Below are 20812 nucleotides of genomic sequence, written 5' to 3'. Positions count from 1 at the left end.
AACACATCTGACCCCAAAATCATATTACAAACTATATTAGGTTAAATTATTGTGATTTTAAATTTTAAAAATGTAAATTTAGCCAAAATTCTCATTACCGTAATGCAGACATTTGACTTTTCAGTTTCTTCCCAATTGTGAGTAATGTGATATGTTAATGTTTTGATGCATTACAGTTAAATATGCTTGCATAAAATAATATGTTGTAAATACAGTTACAAGATACACTTGCATTATATATAGAGAGAGAGTTTTTGGTTTGGCATTAAAGTAATGAGAATTTGAGAGGGAATTGTCATGAAAATTTCTCATATTCTTTATGCAAAAGCCAGAAATCCAGCTGAAATATGACTTTGATATTTTCTTTGCAGGTTTCACCCAAAAAGACTTTAAAACCACACCTCAAAGAACATGTAACTATGAGGGCCACAATTAAAGTCACGTCCTCATGTGACGTCCTCACTGTGGCCAGAGTTTGCATATCATCCCTCAACAACCGAGGGATTAATACATTTCCACCAAATGTTTTCAAATTTGTCATTTTTTCTTTATGCACAATCTACAAATAAGGCTGAAATGTGACTTGGACATGTTCAAGGTGGTGCATGTGAAATGCATGGGGTGAGATTAGAGAAGGCTTAAACGAACAGTGTCAATATGAGAACACACAAGGTGCATTAATTCAGCACTGTGACTTTTGACCATTACAGGCCGGTAAAGCAGATTAACCACTGAAACCAAACACTCCATCAAAGCAGGCAGACAGGGCTGTGAATGCATATTCACATCAGAGGAAAATGCAGTGACGTGCATGAGACGCGTAAAAACTTGTTCAAATAGAGGCCTATTTTTAAACTCGTGGGACGGGTTTGATTGGGGGGGGGGGTTTAAAAATTGTGAATGAGTTGTGCAGTAACACAATAAAATGAAAAGCTAACACAACAAAAACACACCCATCAGAGGCGAGCGTTTGATTGGAAGGGCACGAATGACAGCTATTCTTTATGGATTAGTTTCATGGAAGTGCTACTTTTGGACACTAGCAGTCTTTCATCCGTCGACCAGCCATGCATATTTACATTATTACAACAATAAAAGTGTAGCAGTTTCCACAAACACATATAGACGCCAAACACACACTTTAAACCACAGGGCCACCATTAAAGTGAAATAAGATGTTTACCTGTTTACGATTATACGACGTCCTCACTGTGTGTCCAGAATTTGCAAAAATCATCCTCAACAACCGAATATCCCCTTGACGGATGAATAAATTTCTACTAAACGCTTCTATCTTGTATGTTCTTGCCTATCCAGGAGGGTAAAGTTGTGTGTTGTGGCTCTACAAACCATAGAGACCGAGCAGTGCTGTCATATAGTCTCACTCAGTTGTATCTTTAAGAGCGAATCGTCGCAGGGAGGAAATATTATGTCTTGCGGAAGGAAAAGCATATATCCCACATACGCTCGGTGTAGTCGGCTTGCCCAGCCCGTCTGTTTCGCTCAGTTCATTGATCTGCGGTGACTTCTCCACAAAACTACACCTCCCACTATGGAAGAAACCACTGTGCTCTCTTTAAAGGGGGGGGATGTACACACAAACAACACTTACAAACCTCACAAACAGCCTCTTCTTCACTCAGATAACAATGCAGATTGCATGTGAAGTATGCATGCATGCTTTTACATGCACTATGTAGAGTGCAAAACATTCCAGTTTCGGAGCGAGAGGATATGACATTACATTCACACCCCCCACCCTTTGCCTGCTCTTGGTTTCCTTTGGCTCACATACTTCACATTCCTGAGTGAGGCCATCAGGTTTTGTGGTTTTACAATTTCATATGTGCTATATGGACTGATTTAATGCTGTGTTTAAAAACGAGAAGCCAAAACTGAGTGTATATGACATAAAAATCAATGCCAATGAAATATAGATTGGATATATATTCTAAAATATTCTATTCTGTGTTTTCTGACTGCATGCAGGAAGAGCTACAACATGAAAGCGGACTCTCCTGGATGGGTGTAGTAGGAGTAAATCCCGCGAAAACATGTTCAGGTCACGCTGAACCTTTCAAAAAAAGAAGGAAGAGATCAGAAATTATATTTTACATAAAGAAAATGAAGAATACTTTTAAGATATTTTTTTGCATTGTGACTTTATTTTTTATGAAAATTAAGCACAGGTCCCCGATCAATGTTTTACTTTTTATAATCGATTTCATTAAATTATTTTTTTACATATAATAAAAACTAAATAAATTATAAAAAAATAGTTGCATTAAATTACGCTTAATGTAATTTATGATAAATAAAATGTATTTTAATAAAAAATTGTGGGGGAATAAATAAAAAATGTAAATAATTTATATATACAAATTATATTTAATTGTATAATATATATTAAAAGTGATATTTAAATAAAACATCATTATTTGAATTATTATTATTATTCTATTCTACCAGAAACATTACCAAACATGGTTATTCATCAGAAGAATCAAGATTTCCATTTACAATATGGGCTTGGGAATGAAATTAACAATCCACAACAATTTCTGAATATGAATTTAACAATCCACAACAATTTCTGAATATGAATTTAACAATCCACAACAATTTCTGAATATGAATTTAACAATCCACAACAATTTCTGAATATGAATGTAACAATCCACAACAATTTCTGAATATGAATTTAACAATCCACAACAATTTCTGAATATGAATTTAACAATCCACATCAATTTCTGAATATGAATTTAACAATCCACAACAATTTCTGAATATGAATTTAACAATCCACAACAATTTCTGAATATGAATTTAACAATCCACATCAATTTCTGAATATGAATTTAACAATCCACAACAATTTCTGAATATGAATTTAACAATCCACATCAATTTCTGAATATGAATTTAACAATCCACAACAATTTCTGAATATGAATTTAAGAATCCACATCAATTTCTGAATATGAATTTAACAATCCACAACAATTTCTGAATATGAATTTAACAATCCACAACAATTTCTGAATATGAATTTAACAATCCACATCAATTTCTGAATATGAATTTAACAATCCACAACAATTTCTGAATATGAATTTAACAATCCACATCAATTTCTGAATATGAATTTAACAATCCACATCAATTTCTGATCATGAATTTAACAATCCACATCAATTTCTGAATATGAATTTAACAATCCACATCAATTTCTGAATATGAATTTAACAATCCACATCAATTTCTGAATATGAATTTAACAATCCACATCAATTTCTGAATATGAATTTAACAATCCACATCAATTTCTGATTATGAATTTAACAATCCACATCAATTTCTGAATATGAATTTAACAATCCACATCAATTTCTGAATATGCATTTAACTCACATGCATGAAAAAAAAAAAAAAAAAAAATTAAGCCATGTCAATGATGACGTTAAAGTGCAAATACATAAAACACAAAACTGTCCTCAGCATAAACCCGTTTTCAAGCAAATCAATGCTGTTTCTGTGCTACTGATGTCCAGTCTTTGATATCTAGCTGAATAAAGTTGTGCAGGAATGACGTAGATTTGTCAAACGCGGAAACGAGTTTGCATTTTAGCACTTCCGGCTCCATCGACCCGAAGTCAGTGGGCTTTGGTTAAATGGCTGAAATAAGGTCTGTGGTAAAAAAAATTATGACCGCAACAGCAAAATATGCTTGTGTTGGGTTGGTTACAAAAAAGAAAAAGAAAAAAACAAACAAACATTTGTCCAGAAAACAAGTGTTCAATTGACATGCGGAAATAAAATCTAAATATCAGGCTTTCTAATATGATCTGTTTTAAATAATCATTTGAATCAACATGTTAGCTGTATTATATCCAGTAAAATTAATTTAAAACTAGAAATTTTTCGTTCACAGAATTATATGGCAAGGTTTACAAAATTCATATTTGTGTAACAAAAAGGTGATATTTTTGTTTTCGTTAATTTTATTACAGAACAATAATTTAATATATGCTTGGCCATGGGTTAATTGAATTGTTTTAATAAAGCATGTTTATTTTTTACTGAAAAAATAGGCTACTGTTGCATTATTGAAAGTGAAATAAACAAAAACAATTGTGTTATATTGAAGAAATAATAATACTGTAGCATTATTTCTTATTTTAATTATAAGCATTGTACATTTGTTTAATAGATTGTGTGTCTTATAATTTAAAGCACAATAAATATATATATATATATATATTTTTTTTTTGTGATTTGTGATTTTGTGATTTGATAGAAAGTAAACTGAAAGAGAACTTGTCTAAAAAATTTTTTTTTTTAAATTAAGTATCGAATCAATGCTTAAAAACTTTGCTTTTTAAGTTTTGAAATGGTCAGAAACGTCCCTGGCTGATACTTTCAATAACTTGAATCATTTAAACCTGTATTAGAATAATATTGAAGGAAGTCGTCATTAAAATGAAAAACTCCTTGCTCTAGATTCCAGCTCTGCTTGCTCTGGACATTGACATTCATAAACCAACTTCCCGAGGTGCATCATGGGACGCTTTTAAACACGAGTGAAGGAGGAACGTGTGTGTGATGAGCACTCACTGCTCCCTATAGCTTCACTATATCTGCTGCAAGGGCAACAGGTCAATTTATACACAAATAGAAATAAAAAAATCCTTAAAATACACAAGAGTCATGTCTTTCTCCGTCTCTCTGAATGTAAAGCACATCCTCACACCTAAACACTGCATTTCCTGTTGTCTTCTTAAATAACTTCCCCTGAGCTCATCAGTTTTCGATTTCAGTCTGCCGTTTTGAATTTAAATGTGATCTTATAGAAGCACTGAAAACACCTTGTGGTGTCAATAATCCCCAGCTATGCCTGATCGTGCTTAGACAGCAGTTTACGTCGGATAGTTAGAATGTAAATACTAGGTCATTTACAATCCCACAGAGAGCAGGAGATCTTTGCCCTAGGATTCGATCCTTTTCCTTTTTTGTGAAGGAAAGAAAATGTGACTAGAAAACATCTGCTATTCAGGACAGAGCAAACATGAGCAGGTCAATACAAGCCACGGATTACAATCTTTCATCAAAGCGTGCAGCTTCAGAAATTTATCCAAAAAAAAAAAAAAAAAACATTTGCACAGAAAGAGACAAAAATGCCCCAGATAAATATGGGGCAAAAAAGGTTATATGTGACATACACTACTATTCAACAGTTTGTGGTTGGTATAAGATTGAATAATTCTGTTTCATTTAAGTAAATGCTGTTATTTTGAACTTTCTATTCGTTAAAGAATCCTGAAGGAAAAATGTATCACAGTTTCCAAAGCAGCAAAATTGATAATAAAAATAAATGTTTCAAATCATCATATTAGAATGATATCTGTGTGACACTGTGAAAAAAGTCAGCTTTGACCACAGGAATAAATTACATTTTCAAATATATTCACATAGAAAAGAGTTCTTTTAAAAAGGTAATACTATTTCACAGTTTTAATGATTTTACTGTATTTTTGATCAAATAATTGCAGCTTTGGTGAGCAGAAGAGACTTCTCTTACAGCTATGAAAACCTTTTCACAATATTGTAATTTTGTAATTTTTGTAAAGTTTTCATAAGCTGTAAGCCATAATCATCAAAATTATAACAAATAAAGGCTTGAAATATCTCACTTTGCATGTAATGAGTCTATATAATATATTAGTTTCACCTTTTAAGTTAAATTGCTGAAATAAATGAACTTTTGCACGATATTCAAATTTTTCGAGTTTCACATGTGGTTTTTCACACACACACACACACACACGCACACACACACACACACACGTAAAGCATTCTGCTAATACTTCCATGCATTTGGATGGTTTCAAAACAGTGAAATTGATACGGACATGTCTAAATTGTGACGTAGGCGGAGGGGTGTAATAATAATAATGTGGTTTTCTGCTCTGGGTCATGACAGTGACCTGTGGCACCTTTCCCTCCGCTGTGTACGTGTTGGTATGAGTAATGCCAGCATGTCACAGGCAAATGAGGAGACAGAAAGGGCTGATTCAGCACAAAAAAAAAAAAAAAAGAGGGTCAGAGTGCAAATTTAAACGAAAGGACAAAGGGAGAGTGAGGAAAGGGGAGGCCATACTAGATTTTAAACATGCAAAAATACCTTGTGTAAAAAAAAATTTTTTTTTAAAAGGGCCCTGGGTATATATGCCGTGCATGGGGTGCCATTGTGTTAAAAATCATTATTTTTTGTAATAAATAATAAAAAGCACATTTTTAAACAGAGATTGGTAAGCTTACACTCTAAAAAATGCTGGGTTGTTTTAACCCAAATTTGGGTCAAATATGGACAAACCCAGTCATTGGGTTATTTTTTTATTAAATTTTTAACCCAATGTTTGAGTGTCCATATTTGACCCAAAATTGGGTTAAAACAACCCAGCATTTTTAAACCTTTCATTTTTATCAAGTAAGTAAAGAGTCCTCAAAACACTTGCGGAAGTAAACAGTCAGCAATAAAATAAGAACAAAGAAACTAATTGCAAACAAAACCCATAACAAATTAAACATTGCTTCGGGTCTTTCAGGAAGATGTACTGTACTAACAGTGGTATTCAGAGGCGTAGCCAACAACAGGAATGGAATAAAGCTGTGTTATTTTACATTTGATTAGACTAATACTTATTTAAAACTATACAAAAGTTATTCATTCAAGAGCAGTGAGTGATTTTATCTTTGACTAACAGTAATGACTGCAGCAGTAGAGCTGCACGGATCCAATATACTGTTACACACACGCATTCTCAAATGTTTATATATTGACTTCAGACATAACCGACTGTTTACGAGGATATTTACCAAAATGGCATTTGGACATATTAGTGTGTCGGCTATTTGACGGTTTAGGCGCGTATCTGAACGCCCTCAGTATTCTTTGCTTATGAGCGTTTGGCCCCGTCTCGGAGCGCGCGCACAGGAGCCGCCGAGGGAACAGCGTCTCTTAATTAGGGGTGTGACGGTTATTATATAACCGTGAGACCGACGGTTATAGTTGAACACCGTCATTAGAACTCTATAACCGCCAAAACCGTGTTATTAAAATATCTTCCAGATAAGATTATATTAATATCAGTGTTGGGGAGTAACGGAATACCGGCGTTACGTATTCAGAATACAAATTATGAGTAACAGTAGTCTCCACAGAACATAAAATATTCATTGTTCAGGAAAAAACAATGTTACGGATGTGACCGGTCTTAAAGGGCCACTAAAAGACGTGACATTTAATCCCGTCTCACAGAGTAAAACGTTCACAGAGACATCAAACAGAAAGCACAAAACCTTTCTTTAAAGTGAATTTCATTTTGTTTTAATTGTATCTTAATTTTAATCAATGTTTCATCAACCATTTGCCTGGATTTAATAAATAAGAAGTAAATATAGCAGACGATAGATAATCACGAAACGGTGGCGCCGGCGCGTGAACTGGAGCGCGTCTCATAAATGAACCAAAACTCAGACCTGAGAAGTATATCTATAGAAAGCTCGAAATGTGTACTTTTAAACAAAACAATTAGGGCTGAGATAAACGATTATTTTTTAACGATTAATCTAGCGATTATTTTTTCGATGCATCGATTAATCTAACGATTCATTTTTCCAGTCCGATTCGATTTCGATTCGATTATCGATTATCTCCCCATTAATTCACTAATAGCACTTTATACATGTTGATTTACATATCTGAATGAAAAAAAAACATGAATTCCTTAAAGGTGAACGAAGTAACTTTTTTACCTTAACTGAACAGCTTTGGAGTCATTGTAATGTTTATATGACTGATTTCGTGTTGAATGGTGGTCGTCTCGCACCCCCCTGGTGCCTGTGAGCCGCAAAACCACCCTTGCAACTTTGGGTCGGCGGGTTAGGAAGTATCGTGTGATATCAGGTCTCACGAGGTAACGAATTGCTTTACGGCAAAAAAACAGATCTGATAAAATTCTGATAAACTGAGCATCAAACAGAAATAACCCGGCGCCGTATACATGTGGTGTTGGGCGCGCAGCTCTTAAAGGGGCCATACCTTATTTCCACTCGTTACAGCGTCCATCCTACTGAACAGGTACCGGTGTACAGGGGGAGGGGATCCAGCCGTGAGTGCGAGCCATCTCTGCGTGAGTGCTATTCACGACAGTACAAGTACTCCACAGCGACTCTAGGGGGCGCTGTTTGACAAAAACGGAATTCTTACTGAGTGCTGCTTTAAAGCTGCCGTCGGCAACATTTTTTTGATCATATTCAGTGAAATCGACACTATAATCTGACAGAACAACATAAATAAAGTGGTTTTAGAAAAAAACCCGAGCTTCTAACTCCACCTGGAGCGTGTTATTTGTTTTGCAAAAATCCACAGCTCCCGGTTCATCATGTCCAATCAGCGCAGGGGGGTGTGAGATCTGACTGTCAATCACAGATCGGGCACACGCCACCCCTCGCGCACGTTACAATCACATGCACACGCCTGAAGTTCGCGGAAGTTCGAGCAGTAACGAAGAGTGATGGCGGATAATCAAGTACGCTCATTTAGAGTATAAATGACGTTAGCAATTGCAATCTATCGGTAGATTAGCCAGGACAGCATACCTCCAAATACTCCATGGTGTTGATGGATGCTGATGAGACGGGCGCGTTCCGTCTCATCAGCATTTCAGGGCTCTCAAGTTTTGAAGACAGGTAAGAGTGACACCCAGCCGACGGGGGGTTGGATACATTTTTGTCATTGGTTGTTGCGTTAAATCTTACCCAGATACAATAGTGCTATTTTCTGATTGGCTATTGTGTAGCTCGACGAACAACACCAGAGGAAACACGCTTGATTCATGCCGGTTCCACAGTGAGAGCGGCGCGGCCAGAGTTTTGGGCGCTGCGGCATATTAAATATATTTCAAATAGTTTTTCAGCGTGAGAAATACAATGTGTGGCGGGAGAGCGTGACAAAAGACCGAAATGAGTGACTGTCACGCTCAATGCGTGACACTTGAGAGTCCTGGCGTTCACTGAAAATCTGGTGCACACGCACTGACGAGCATGAACTGGGTGGGAGGGTATCCGTTGATAGTGGGGGAGGGGCATGAGAGTTGTAAACATTCAAAATTTTCCTAAATCCACTCAATCTGCCAGACTTGCCGACTGGAGCTTTAACATTGCAATATATGTTTATTGCTCTTAAAATTCCAAAATAAAAGACTATATAAGTGCAAAGTAATGCATTCTTATTTTCGTAACATTCTCATTTTCAACTAGATATGTTCCTCTATATCTCATCAGCAATTTTGATTTCGGCAGCTCTGCAGCAGCTGAGCACTAAGGAGCGAATGTACAGTGACGTGACATCACTGCCAGATTCAAACTGTGCTTTCGCGCTGTGGCTGGCGCTGAGCCAAAGACGGACGCGCTCAGTGCTTGTCATCATAGGCTAGGCTATATCACAACTGTTGTTTGTGTTTTTAACCACATAATGTTTATTTTAGGTTTCAGACATTTAAATACATTTAATTTATAGTAAAATAATACATTTATAGTTTCTCCCAGTTCACCGGCCACTTACTTTCATGTATTTCGGGAGAAACTGATGAATTCACGTGCTGTAATAAATCCAACAGAAAGGAATCTCGGAGCTGCGGCCCAAACAAAAACATGACGGCGACATCTCTCGCATGCATTGTGCGTGCGTGCCGCCTTGCACTTCTGAAGTCTGACGGTACTGATCCACTTTTGCGACACGACTGAAGCGTGGTGTCGCACGCCTCTCCACATTTGTAAGTTGATGGGCGTTCCTCAAGTTTACCGCTATGGGCGTGGTTTTGACCCAGCGGCCAGTCTAGAACAAAGGCCACTCGAGAGACTACTTCTATTGGATAGACGCGTCGCGTTTGGCGGATTCATTTGCATAAAGCTGGGCATCGGCCAGCTTTTTGACTCGCAGCATTTTTCCAAATGAAGCGCCGCCTTCCCGGGATGCTTTGCGGGCGCGTTAAAGTCGCGTGACGTCACCCATAGGAATAAAGTGGAGTGCGACGCGACTGAAGTGCCGCACGGACAAGTGGATCAGTACCGTGAGGAGCCACTCGTGTTGCTATACTACTCTCCGGCGCCGCCGTCTTTGTTTTGGGTCTGACGAATCGACGCGAATATTTTGCGTCGACGTATTTTTTGCGTTGACGTCATCGATGACGTCGACGCGTTGTCCCAGCCCTAAAAACAATTAAAAACTAAAAGAAATTGTCTACTCTCTGCTTATCTCATATGAAGTGTGCATTTCTCTCTGGCGAGTTCACTACTGCGAAGATCGCGAGTCAGCATCGTCAACTTCATCTTTGCAGCCGACACTGGCAAAGAAAGGCCTGTTTTTTTTTTTGTTAAGGATTTGTTTACTGTGTGTGATTCATTTAATGGAAACCACATTCACTGCTAGTTGTCTTGCTGTTAATTTAAAATAAACGTAGAGCAAGTAGCTAATCAGTGTCTGCTCGTTTATTCGAACTACCGTAAAACTTCAAATAATAGCCGAGTCCCAAATAGACGCCTGTCTCTTTTACACGCCTGGTGTGGCTGCAGGTTTGGGTAAATAGAGGCCGGGTCTGTTTTTTAGTTTCGGGTTGTATTTAATCTTCTAAAACCGCCAGATCGTCCGCTTTTTGGCGGCCGCCAACGCAAATGTTTGTCCCGCCAAAGCCTTTTTTGATCGGTGAGTGATGTAGAATAGAATGACTGCTGCGCTTAACAGGGCGCGAGCAGAGAGAGCGCTCCGGCCGCGCGCGCGCACTCTCACGTCTTCAAACAACACGAGCGCTATGTCTTGGTCTCTCTCCCTCGCGCATATTAATCAAAATCAGTTGACGCGATAGTAAAAGGTCGGAAGTTTCACGTGGAGCATTTGGGGATTTTTAGAGATTAGAGACTCTAGGCCTACACTTCCGTTTTACGGAAGACAACTTCCGTTTTACGGTAAGTTGTCTTATAACATACGAACGTCGCAAAGCCCTGCCCATAATCGTTGGAAGCCAAAATCAAAATACGATTAATTGCACAGCCCTAAAACAAAGTGAGCGATACCTACCAAGGGCTGAAATAAAAGGTCTTGATCAGAGGTCGACCGATAACTAGGTTCGGACCGATAACCGATTAATCAACCGAAGGATTTTAAAATGGATACTGAATGAAAACATAACAAATAAAAACTTTATTACAAAAATGTTAAGAAGTACTGAACCATGAAATTGCACTGTACCTTTTAAATATAAATATTACTATATTAATTATACCTTGATCATTCAATGTTAGTTCATAGTGCATGAAGTGTAATGTATATTAGTAAATGTTGAAATTAACAATAAGCAATACTTTTATTAGCCTCAGTTAGTTACAAATGGACTCTTACTGAAAAGTGTTACCATTTCATATAAATCCAAACAGTCATGCTTAAAGATGGCCATCTTTAAAGCAACACTAAGTAAGATTTTTTTACCTTAAAATAATGTTTCCAAAATGGTTTCAGTGGTTCATTAAGTCGTAACAGAGTGAAAGGCACTTCTGGATTCGCTTTGCGGTCCTGTATCTGCTATAACCACGCTGTGTAAGATTCCCAGATCGGGTCGCGTTTCTGTATGAGACATAAGAAAACTACAAATTTGACTTGCTTTACGTCAAGCGTCATGTCATTTTTTTTTTTTTTTTTTTTTTTTGATGTCGCAATACATCATACTTTCATGAAAGGCTTCCAACCTGTAGGGCGACCGCTAGGGCTGCAACGATTAGTCGACGTTGTCGACAACGTCGACAATAAAAATTTGTCGACAAATATCTTTGTTGTCGAGTAGTCGTTTGATCTCACGTGACCTAATGTAAGGGCCTGCAATCCCGCGATTTGACCGCTACGGCGCTGTAGCGCTAGAGTGTAGTGCAGCCCTTACAAATGCTATTGCGGTAGAAGAAAATACAGCGCGAATTATGACAGTGCAAACGAATCCGAACTAGCAAGGTTTAGGTTTGGGAAAGTTTCACAAAACTTCAAATCAAGAATGCTGTCGTGTGCAATTTTCACGGGGCACAACATGCATGTTGGAGTACAAGAGGAAACATCCCGGCAAGGAGGAGCCGGTGAGAAGTGAGTGTTCTCCAGGTGGAGCTTACTAACCAGCGGTAAATCTCTCTTTATTAGAGAATGCAATACTACTAATAATAGTAATAATATTATCAATAGTAATATAATTACAGTAATGTGATGACTTATTTTGTATAGAATAAAGCTTGATCGAGCTTAGGAGTCAGGGCTGTTTTTATTATTGTAACACTATTAGTATATTAGGTATTATTATAGTCTTATCACTTGCCTGTATTTTGTTCAATAATCATGAAGACTTACAAAACGAGATGTTATATCCTTCCTATGATATAGGAATATTATCATGGCAGTTACTTTATCATACTATAAATTAAAAGGTGAATGAGAACGTCTCTGTCAGCTCAATTGTCATGTAAAAAAAGATTGAAATTTTATAATTATAATAATTGTTTGCAGATTAATATTTTTCCATTCTTTGTGTCCTGAAGTAAATGTCCCTTTTTCTGTTTCAGTTCTAAGAAAAGCAGTGGGCCTATTAAACAATGCTTAGAGAGCATTTGTGTGTGATTTGAGTTGGACCGAAATCTGAAAACTTAAAGAGAATGACCTGTTTAGTTGGCTCAAAGTTCATTAAAACAACTATTTCAAAAGCTGAAGTGATTTTCTTTTTTTATATTATAGTTAGAATATGTATAACTCAATGTTTTAACTAATTGGAAAAGCTGAATAATCGTTCCAAACTTACTGATTAGTCTGCAAAATAATCGATGATTAGTCGATTAATCGTTCTAATAATCGTTAGATTAATCGATTATCAAAATAATCGTTTGTTGCAGCCCTAGCGACCGCAGAGGAAAAGTTACTTAAATATATCTACAAAATGGCAAACGTGCAACTGTTTTCCATATTCCTTTGGAATATTGTGCACAATACGACCAGGAAAATGTATTAAGAAAGTGAATTACGTCTATTTCGGGACATTTTTGTTGACATTGCAAGATAAACAACAGTCCAGAAACAAAGCCAGTCAAGAACTGCTGGTTTATGATACCCAAGGATGTTTAACAAGATCTAGAAGAGCTTGAAAAGCTACAGGAAAGCAGGCCACAAATCAGTCCTAAAGTCTCCCTGCTTGACATGGTACAGCTGTCCGTGCTGAATGTGCAGAGAAAACAAATGAAGAGGAAAGCGCTAGCCTCCCCCACAGGCTATCAGAGCTACAAATCACACTCTAACCTGCCAACATGTGAACACACATGCATGTGCATAAATCCATGCAGACTTACACGTCCTCGCACATGCACACGGCCTCTTTCTAACACACATAAAACACATGGAGAAGCTTTTGAACTCCAATGCAACTCTAAAAGCGCCACGTTAAAGCGAGCTTGCCCAGACCACATTCTCGACATTCTCCCTGTAATGGAGAAACATCTCAGACCGTGACTTCCTCCCAGAGAATCTTGTTCTGTCTCGGTCCATTTGCAAAGTAGAAATTAGGCTAAATGTTCTGCGATGTTGAAACAGTGTCGACTACATACCTTCCTGCCTCTGCCGTCTGGCTCGAACCGAGGGCCCCATCTTCGCAACGGGGGCCACATTGTAGTCGTCAACAGCGACAGCTTCGAGTTCGTCACGGCACTACGAAAGCAGCGTGTTTACATGTGTGTGTGTCTGTCGCACAGGAAGACGCCTCTTTCACACGGATAGTCAGTGACAGAACAAGAGAGAGAGAGAGAGAGAGAGAGTATGGATGCGTGCAGGACTGGTCTATCTATCTATCCATCTATCTATCCATCTATCTATCTATAAGCTTACTACTTGCTGAATACTGCACAGTATGCACTTTACACTGCCTACTACGTTTTGAAAAATAGTACATTGCAGTTATGCATAATGAAAATGTGCACCTTAATTCATTCAGTCAGTCGTGTTCGACAATCACTAAATGATCGCTAAACTTTTGGCATGAAAACATTTTTTTTTTTTTATTCTTAATTTTATGTTTTAGAAATCTGAATAGGGGCAAAAGTCTGGAAACACAAATTTTTTTTTTTTTTTTTTTTTAAACCTGGAAATGATTTAAATCCAAATCCATACTTTTCCAAACAGCGTATAGGAATCATATGAGGTGGCTAATATAATGTATGATTAAAATGAAGACAAAATGGCTGGATTTAATAAACACTTATTTACATTTATTTTATACAGTATTGCGTCTTTCAATGCTTATTTCTAAAGATAATGCTAATAAAGACATAATATAATTTAATGAGACGTGCACAAATTTGCGGAAATTAACTATTTTACATAATATTTAATCAAAATTGAAAATTCATTGTCAAGGCTGTTTGCAGATTTAGAAAATGACACATGGGGAACTAATACTTCAAATTTCTCAATACTCAAATCAAGCTTTTGGCAACATTCAAATGAGTGAATATTACTTTGACTTTGAATGGGTTATTTTCATAAGTAGTCCACTCAAAAAAAGATGAGAAATTACCAGACCAGAAGATAATTTGGTGCAAAGCTCAGAATTTATGCGTGTAATTTATTTATCATAACAAGGCATGCTGCGACGAGCTTCACGAGTGTGTGGATCTTAAGGGGACTGATCTAGTTTCGCCCAATTGCGCGGCATGTATCCAGCGTAGACATGGATGTCGGACGTGCCTTTAGTGTTTGATTTTCCCTAAATTGGAATTGGAAAGGGAGTCTGAGAGAGAGATTCAGTAAAAATGATATCCTAAAATTCATGACTTTAATATCATTTGTTTATTTACATGACACAAAACACCATTTGCATGACACTAACCCACACATTTAATTTTTAAACAATCACAACAGATGAGATATTTCTCCAGAGAATATCTGAAGATGATTATGAAGTATCATTTTTGCATCAAAACCCGAGAATCAAATGCAGCATTAATAATCCCGCCGTCCTGTGAAATATTCATCTGCTGAAAATGAGATTATGTAAATAACTCTGAGGGAAAGATGTCAGTTGTTATGCTTTCAGACAGAACTTGAACAAACAAAAACACACTAAATTATGCCAAAATGCCCATTTTGTTGAGTATCCTTGCAAAATTAGTTAAAATAAGTCTTACATGAATATCAAGAGTTGTGAGAAAATGAGTCAGATCCGCATAATGTGTATCAGGGTCTTAAAGTGACAGTAGCCTAATAAACCTGCTGCTGTCTGTCATGAATGTTAATCAAAGAACGAAGGAAAAAGAGAAAATCACTCCCTGCTCTTGACTGAATAACTTTTGTAGCTTTAATAAGGATCAGTATTTAATTTATAATTTATGCAGTGAAGACTGTGAGGTGTTTGATATATGTTGTTTATATCCTGTGTTAGACCTACCAGAAAATCTAATCAAAACCAACAAAAACAATTACTTTTTACTAAATGTGACATTTATTATAAAGGGTTTTTGTGAAGATTATTCTGTATTACAAAATTATACTATAATGCTGAATGCCTATAAGGTTAAAATTGAGAAAAAAAAAACAATTTCATAGAGAGACATACCAGTATTAGTATCAGTGATACTGGCCTTCATTCATAAAAAAATGCCATTACAACAAATGTTTACTGTCTTCAAGTTGTTTCTACATTAATTTGGAGAGTAACTGTGAAATTATTACAATATTAAAATATTTAAAACTTTTAAAATCGCATGTGATTAATTAGTTAAACATTTTTAATCGATTGACAGCACTAATATAGATATATATATATATTCGTTTTGTCTCTAAATTCTGATGGTGAACTACATAACATTTTCTGTAAAATAGACTAAATAGTTCTATATTAACTAGGGCTGTCAAATGATTAATCGTGATTAATCACATCCAAAATAAAAGTTTTTTTACATAATATATGTGGGTGCACTGTGTATAATTATTTTATATATATATATAAATACACACACATGCTTGTATATATTTAAGAAATATTTTCATGTATATACTGTATATAGATATATAATTTATATTATATATAAATAATTTTTTTTCTTAAATATACATGCATGTGTGTGTATTTATATATATACAAAATAATTATACACAGTGCACCCACATATATTATGTAAAAAAAACTTTTATTTTGGATGTGATTAATCGTGATTAATCATTTGACAGCCCTAATATTAACGTTAAACTGCAGTCACGCCCGCCGCTTTAGCTTTACCTCATGTTTCTTCATCGTTTCCACATGTAAAAAAAATTGTATATGAACTATATATTTCATGGAATAAAATAGTCCTGTCCACTTTAGCCGAATCTCTACCAGCTGACAGATTTGGGTATATATGCATTAATTCACACAGTGTCCGGCACTATTCGACAGGCCTCAAATAGCCTTTCCCCGCTGCAAAACTATTTTTACCCCATTCGATCTTCACATATTTACTTACACATTTACTGAATTGCCTGTTTACACAAAGTAACAAAGCAGGTCTATTAATACCAGACGAGTCTGTGTGGGTCTCATTGACCTTGTCAGTTAAGCTGAAGGGCTTGTGGAGCTCTCCGCTTTCTGTGTTTGTGAGACAGGCCCTTGGCAGAGTGCTTCACCACCATGGTGGTTATTATTGTGAGCTGGACCCTCATTTTCCTCATGTCAAAAAGTTCCCAGAATGACTATCATAGGAGAACAATTGGGATTCTTTCAGCCCGGCACACACATAATGAGCTGGTTAATTGTGTACATTCTGCTGCCAGGCAACTCTTCAGACTGTATTGTAAACATTGTATAGGGCTTTTTCAGGCCTTTCACAATGGCTTTGTTTGCAGGCTGTGTGTGTAATGTCCAATGGCAGTTAATGTGCTAAAACCCACCCCTCGATCACAGGCTCATGTTGACACGGACAGCCCACCTACAAGCCATGGAAGTACTTCAGAGCTGGTGGAAAAACTGGCGCTTTTGAATTATTATTCATATTATTAATGAACAGTTATGCGCTGGTGATGATAATGCAACAGCATGTCTCCCTCGACTTGTAAATTTAACAGGAATACATTTATTACAGTTTAGTTGCTCCTCATAATTCCTAGTCCATCTCATGCATTTTCAAGAAAATGTGTGGAAACACATTTCAATGCTGAGAATCTCACAAAAACACGTTTAACAGCAAAACGCTTTTTAAACACCATTTGCATTTGTTACATTGTGACATTATTCTCATGATAATTAAGCACAAATTCGCCCATAACTCCCATTACTGTAGCACATCTGGATTTTATATTTCCCCTTATACTTTTGCAAAAAAAAATTGCTGTAAATAAATACAGCTATTGTTCACAACTGTACATTTTTCTCTTTCTCCTCAATATAACCTTTTGCACATTCTGTTACACTTTCCGGATTATATTTCCATTTTGGCACACACTATTCGAAACCCATATTCACTTGAACTATACTGACATTTGTGCCAATTTGCACAGTTCGATGACAATATAACTGAATTTAATATATAGGCCTAATCAAAAAATGGCTGTAATACAAATGCTTTGAATTTGGCAAATGTGATTGAAAACTACATCACAATGGTCCTAAATATAAGTGTGAATGATGGGAACATGCTTTTGACAGGTTTTGTGAGATTGACCCTTCAATTACAGCTAATCACAATCAAATGCGCTCACATGCTATAATTGGTTTGTTGTCTAAGCTGTATGTTAGGCCAGAGCCGAGCGCCATATAAATGTGTTCTACCTATCCGCCTTTCAAATGAAGACAAAAGCTGCTGGCTTCCAGCCTTGAAAGAAATCAAGTTGCTGTAATAATAATACAAATAAAAAAAAGGTCATTCCTCCCTTCCCTGTCAAGGCTTATCTTACAAAAGCATCTCAACTTCCAAGCTCCTACAAGGGCATGTGTCCAAAAATAGCAAAACAGCCAACAAACAAACGCTGGATATTTTCTGAACACAAAATGAAAATCGAATTACAAAAAATAAGAGATGAAGGAGGATGAATGGTGTGGACTATAAATGTGGTCTATTTCTTCAGGCCACTTCATTGCAGAGTTTATGAAGCGTTAATGGACTCTATCCTGTATAAGTACGGCAGTATTTGGAGTTTCAGGACGCTTTTGTATATACTGTCGGCCCCCACATTAAGTCAACATACTATGCAAGCTTCCTAGTATCTAGCAAAATTGATCCTGTTTACTTTCCCATCATGATTCTGCAGTGCATATTAGTCAAATCTCTTTTGTCTTTGCAATCAAAATGTGCATTCAATATGCATCTGAATCAACTTTCATGTTTGGATCACATCATCAATGACTCGGCATCTCACCTCCAACCACCTGAATACATCTAACATCCACTTTTTACAATCCAATCAATTCCCGATGGATAAAATCAAGGTCGTTTTCCCTCATAAATACGTCAGATTGACTTTGATAAGAGTGAAATATGAGGCCTTGCTGGAGAATGAAAGGATCTGATACTCACAGGACTCGGTCAGCAGACATCAATATTAACAAGGCAAACCAGTCAGGTCAAACAGTGACCACTGCATTAACTGTGAGGTTATTTTTTGCAATGCTTTGATTGACAGAATGGTTGGTAGTTAAGATTTATGCTATGTTTCCTCTATGTCATAAAATCAATGCTTTCATAAAGCTTTGTGCAATGTGACATGTTTTTAGAAGGAACTGGATCTTAGATAAATGAAACCCGATTAGTACCATATCCATAGTGAGGATACATAAATACACTCCACCCAGTATTGATCAGCTGTGATGTCTGATAAACAGCAGTATTTATTACTGGTCGACCAATATCATTTTAATGGCAGATGCTGATATCTAAAGTGGAGGGTGCATGCATGAGAATAAAAATACTTTTTTTCAAACAATATTTACTCAAAATTGACTAAAAAAACAACAACAAAAAAACATCAACGATCTGGGAATGGTTATCGGCTGATACCAAACACTCTCAAAATAACAAAATATTCAGTTGCTTGCACTATAGTATTATTATGCACAATTCAAAATAATATCATAGTGACAGAACAAGACTGATCAATCAGCTATTTCAACATCTAAAAGATTATCGCTCAGACAATGACCACTTGGATGAAGTAGCCAAAGAACTTAAAAAGTTTTCATTTCTAACAACAATGGATAAAATTTCTTGTCAATGGATAAAAAAATATATTTTTATTTGGGAGAGATATATATTGAATATTGATATCAGAGTAATTTTTGTTTTAAATAAGTATTTATTAGATTATGTAGGCTAATATTAATTAAATATATTAGATGTAGCCTATTAAACATTTTAATATAATAGTTTGTCATATTAGACTGAATTAGGCTGGTAGGCTAATCTATAATATTACCATCAACTAGCCTACTCTAGATATCTGCATCAGCCACTGGAAACAGACCTTTTCAGTATAAAAAAAATAAAAAAAAGTAAGAATTTTTTTTATTTAATTTAAAAATTAAGCATTTTGATTCGTGTAATTGTCTCTCGGTTACCCATATCGCCCATATGAAACCATATCGGTCGACCACATAATGATGACTGTGTATAAACAAACAACACATTCAGTCTTTTTTACAATTAAACTATGATTATATTGTCCTACAAAACACAACAATGATACTTAAGGGGATAAACTAGCATGATAAATGAGTAGGCTAAGTTCACAAGAGAGTCGATCACAACAACACTAGTGCTGGAGTTCAGACTTCAGCCAGCGCGCGATGTCACGTCACAGGAATTCACTGGCAGAGAGAACGAACAAAACATTTAATAACGCCAAAAAACGACGACCACAAAGAGTTTAAACGAGCACTGTACCCACAACAGCAACGATTAGGTTATATCTGAAGTTGACAGTTCATATCTGATAAAAACACGATTTAAAATGTCCGCCCGAAAAATCACCTCAAGTACGCAACAAACTTACTACAGCGTCACTCGATCCATAACGCACAATATCCAATAAAACACGATACACACCAGTCACACATCAACAAACGCGATATCAAACAAGAGGTAAAACTGATTTTCGTACCTTGGCTTGAAGGTAGGGGTAATAGTAGGTATATTGGGGGTACATCTGCCTCCACACCTTGCCCATGAAGATTAGCGGTAAATAAAAACGTGGATGTCACTACTGTCAGACCTGAAACCTGGAGAAAATCAACACCGGTTCTGTTCTCGACGTCCGAAAGCGGAGACTGAGGATGATGTGGGCGGTGAAGCTGCAGTGGAGCAAAACACAGCAAAACAGCCTCCCTTCGGTGCACTCAAACTCTGCTGAAAAGTCTGCAACACAGACTAATAAACAGCAACCAAACGCTGTACATTTAAAGCACCAGAGTAAGAATATTTCATATTCTGTGATAAATGTTTGTAATCTTGCAGTATATGGCAAAAAATAGATTCACAAATGTTCTAATGTCTTCTATTAAGTGCTTAACTTAATAAAACATCATGTATGTTATATATGTATATATATAGGCTATATATATAGGCTATATGAATATGAATTATTAACGATAATCTTTCAAATAAGACCTCATATATATATATATATATATATATATATATATACAGTAGGCTATATATAATGTAGCCTATATGAAGCCTATGTACATGTGTGTGTGTGGCCTATGTGTGT

General features: G+C 36.3%; 1 protein-coding gene across 3 annotated transcripts in view; it reads right to left on the bottom strand.

Moving 5' to 3' along the window:
- The window catches only part of LOC130077463 (RNA-binding motif, single-stranded-interacting protein 1), an 83126-nt gene extending 62668 nt beyond the window's left edge, over positions 1 to 20458 (bottom strand). Inside the window, exon 1 of one of the 3 annotated variants that reach the window (XM_056242703.1) lies at positions 20204 to 20458. In XM_056242703.1, the coding sequence (XP_056098678.1) occupies positions 20204 to 20269 (66 nt within the window). In that variant the 5' untranslated portion in view covers positions 20270 to 20458. Of the gene's footprint in view, positions 1 to 1183; positions 1561 to 13686; positions 13783 to 20203 lie in introns of those variants that run through there. The other 2 variants (XM_056242704.1, XM_056242705.1) reach the window with 2 other exon arrangements.
- Between the last annotated feature and the right edge of the window lie 354 nt (positions 20459 to 20812).

This window comes from Rhinichthys klamathensis, unplaced genomic scaffold, assembly GCF_029890125.1.
Source record: "Rhinichthys klamathensis goyatoka isolate OS25496 unplaced genomic scaffold, OSU_Roscu_1.1 h1tg000746l_1, whole genome shotgun sequence".
Classification (NCBI taxonomy): domain Eukaryota; kingdom Metazoa; phylum Chordata; class Actinopteri; order Cypriniformes; family Leuciscidae; genus Rhinichthys; species Rhinichthys klamathensis.
This window is presented reverse-complemented; position numbering and strand designations above follow the sequence as displayed.